The sequence below is a fragment of the Parus major genome, unplaced genomic scaffold, assembly GCF_001522545.3.
Source record: "Parus major isolate Abel unplaced genomic scaffold, Parus_major1.1 Scaffold341, whole genome shotgun sequence".
Classification (NCBI taxonomy): Eukaryota; Metazoa; Chordata; class Aves; order Passeriformes; family Paridae; genus Parus; species Parus major.
The window spans coordinates 22465-24122 of NW_015379283.1; the positions used below are offsets into that span (position 1 = coordinate 22465).

At 61.0% G+C, this 1658-nt stretch overlaps 1 protein-coding gene across 1 annotated transcript in view; it reads left to right on the forward strand.

Annotated features, from left to right (window-relative positions):
* EVI5L (ecotropic viral integration site 5 like) overlaps positions 1-1658 on the forward strand; it is a 12193-nt gene that overhangs the window by 4153 nt on the left and 6382 nt on the right. The window contains exons 6-9 of the mRNA XM_033511543.1: positions 94-219; positions 421-564; positions 1083-1172; positions 1557-1654. Of these exons, the coding sequence (XP_033367434.1) occupies positions 94-219; positions 421-564; positions 1083-1172; positions 1557-1654 (458 nt within the window). The remainder of the gene's footprint in view (positions 1-93; positions 220-420; positions 565-1082; positions 1173-1556; positions 1655-1658) is intronic.

The window sequence follows — 1658 nt, forward strand, 5'->3', positions numbered from 1 at the left end:
GTGGGAATTCCTGGGGTTTTGGTGGGAATTCCTGGGGTTTTGGTGGGAATTCCTGGGGTTTTGGTGGGAATTGCCGGCTGTTGGCGTCCCCAGATGCCGGAGGAGGAGGCGTTCAGCGTCTTCGTGCGGCTGATGCAGGAGTACCGGCTGCGCGAGCTCTTCAAGCCCAGCATGGCCGAGCTGGGGCTCTGCATTTACCAGTTCGAGTTCCTGCTGCAGGTGGGGACAGCGGGGACAGGGATGGGGACAGGGACAGACCCCGAATTCCCTTTTCTGTCCTTTAATCCAACCCCGAATTCCCATTTTTCTCTGACCCCAAATCCCCATTTCTGCCCCTCAATCCCCCGAATTCCCATTTTTCTCTGACCCCAAATCCCCATTTCTGCCCCTCAATCCCCCGAATTCCCGTTTCCCATGCAGGAGCAGCTGCCGGAGCTGAACGTGCACTTCCGCTCTCAGAGCTTCCTGACCTCCATGTACGCCTCGTCCTGGTTCCTCACGCTCTTCCTCACCACCTTCCCCCTGCCCGTGGCCACGCGCGTCTTCGACATCTTCATGTACGAGGTAGCCCAAAATCGGCCCCTCTCACCCCGAAATCTGGGGCTTGGGGGAGATCAGAGGCCCTCAGAAATGGCTTTGGGTTTGGTATCAAATCCCTCAAAATTTGGGGTGGGACCAAATCCCTCCAAAGCAGCCCTGGGAATGGATCAGGTGACAGTTGGATGACCCAAGGTGGCCCCGGGGTGGCAGTGGTGGCCCCAGGGTGGCTGTGATGGCCATGGGGTGGCAGTGGTGGCCCCGGGATGTCCTGAGCTGGCCCTGGGGATGGCAGTGGTGGCCCCAGGGTGGCAGTGGTGGCCCCAAGACTAGTCCAGGTGACCCTGGGATGTCCTGGGGTGGCCCCGGGGTGGCCGTGGTGGCCCCGGGGTGGCCGTGGTGGCCCTGGGGTGGCCGTGGTGGCCCCAGGGTGGCAATGGTGGCCCCAAGACTGGTCCAGGTGACCCTGGGATGTCCTGGGGTGGCCCCGGGGTGGCCGTGGTGGCCCCGGGGTGACCCCAGTGACGGGGTGGGGCCACCGGCAGGGGCTGGAGATCGTGTTCCGTGTGGGGATGGCCCTGCTCCAGTTCAACCAGGCCGAGCTGGTCCAGCTGGACATGGAGGGGATGTCCCAGGTACCGCCCCGAGCCGGGCTGGGCTGGGCTGGGGTGGATTTGGTCACTGGGAAGATTTGGGGATGGATTTTGGGCTGGGGTTGGGGTGGATTTGTCACTGGGAAGATTTGGGGATGGATTTTGGGCTGGGGTTGGGATGGATTTGGGGTGGATTTGCTCAGTGGGACGGAGCTTTGGGGGAGGTTGGTTGGTGGGATGGGTTTAGGGATGGGTTTGGCCAATGGGATGACGTTTTCCCCATTTTGTGCCGGTTCTCCCCCGTTTGGGGTCAGTTTTCCCTCATTCTGGGTGGGTTTTTCCCATTTTGTGCCGTTTTTTCTCCGATTTGGGTGAATTTTCCCTGATTTGGGGTGAGCTTGCCCTGATGTGATCCCGGCCCTGCAGTACTTCCAGAAGGTGATCCCGCACCAGTTCGACTCGTGCCCGGACAAGCTCATCCTGCGCGCCTGCCAGGTCAAGTACAACCCCAGGAAGATGAAGAGGTCA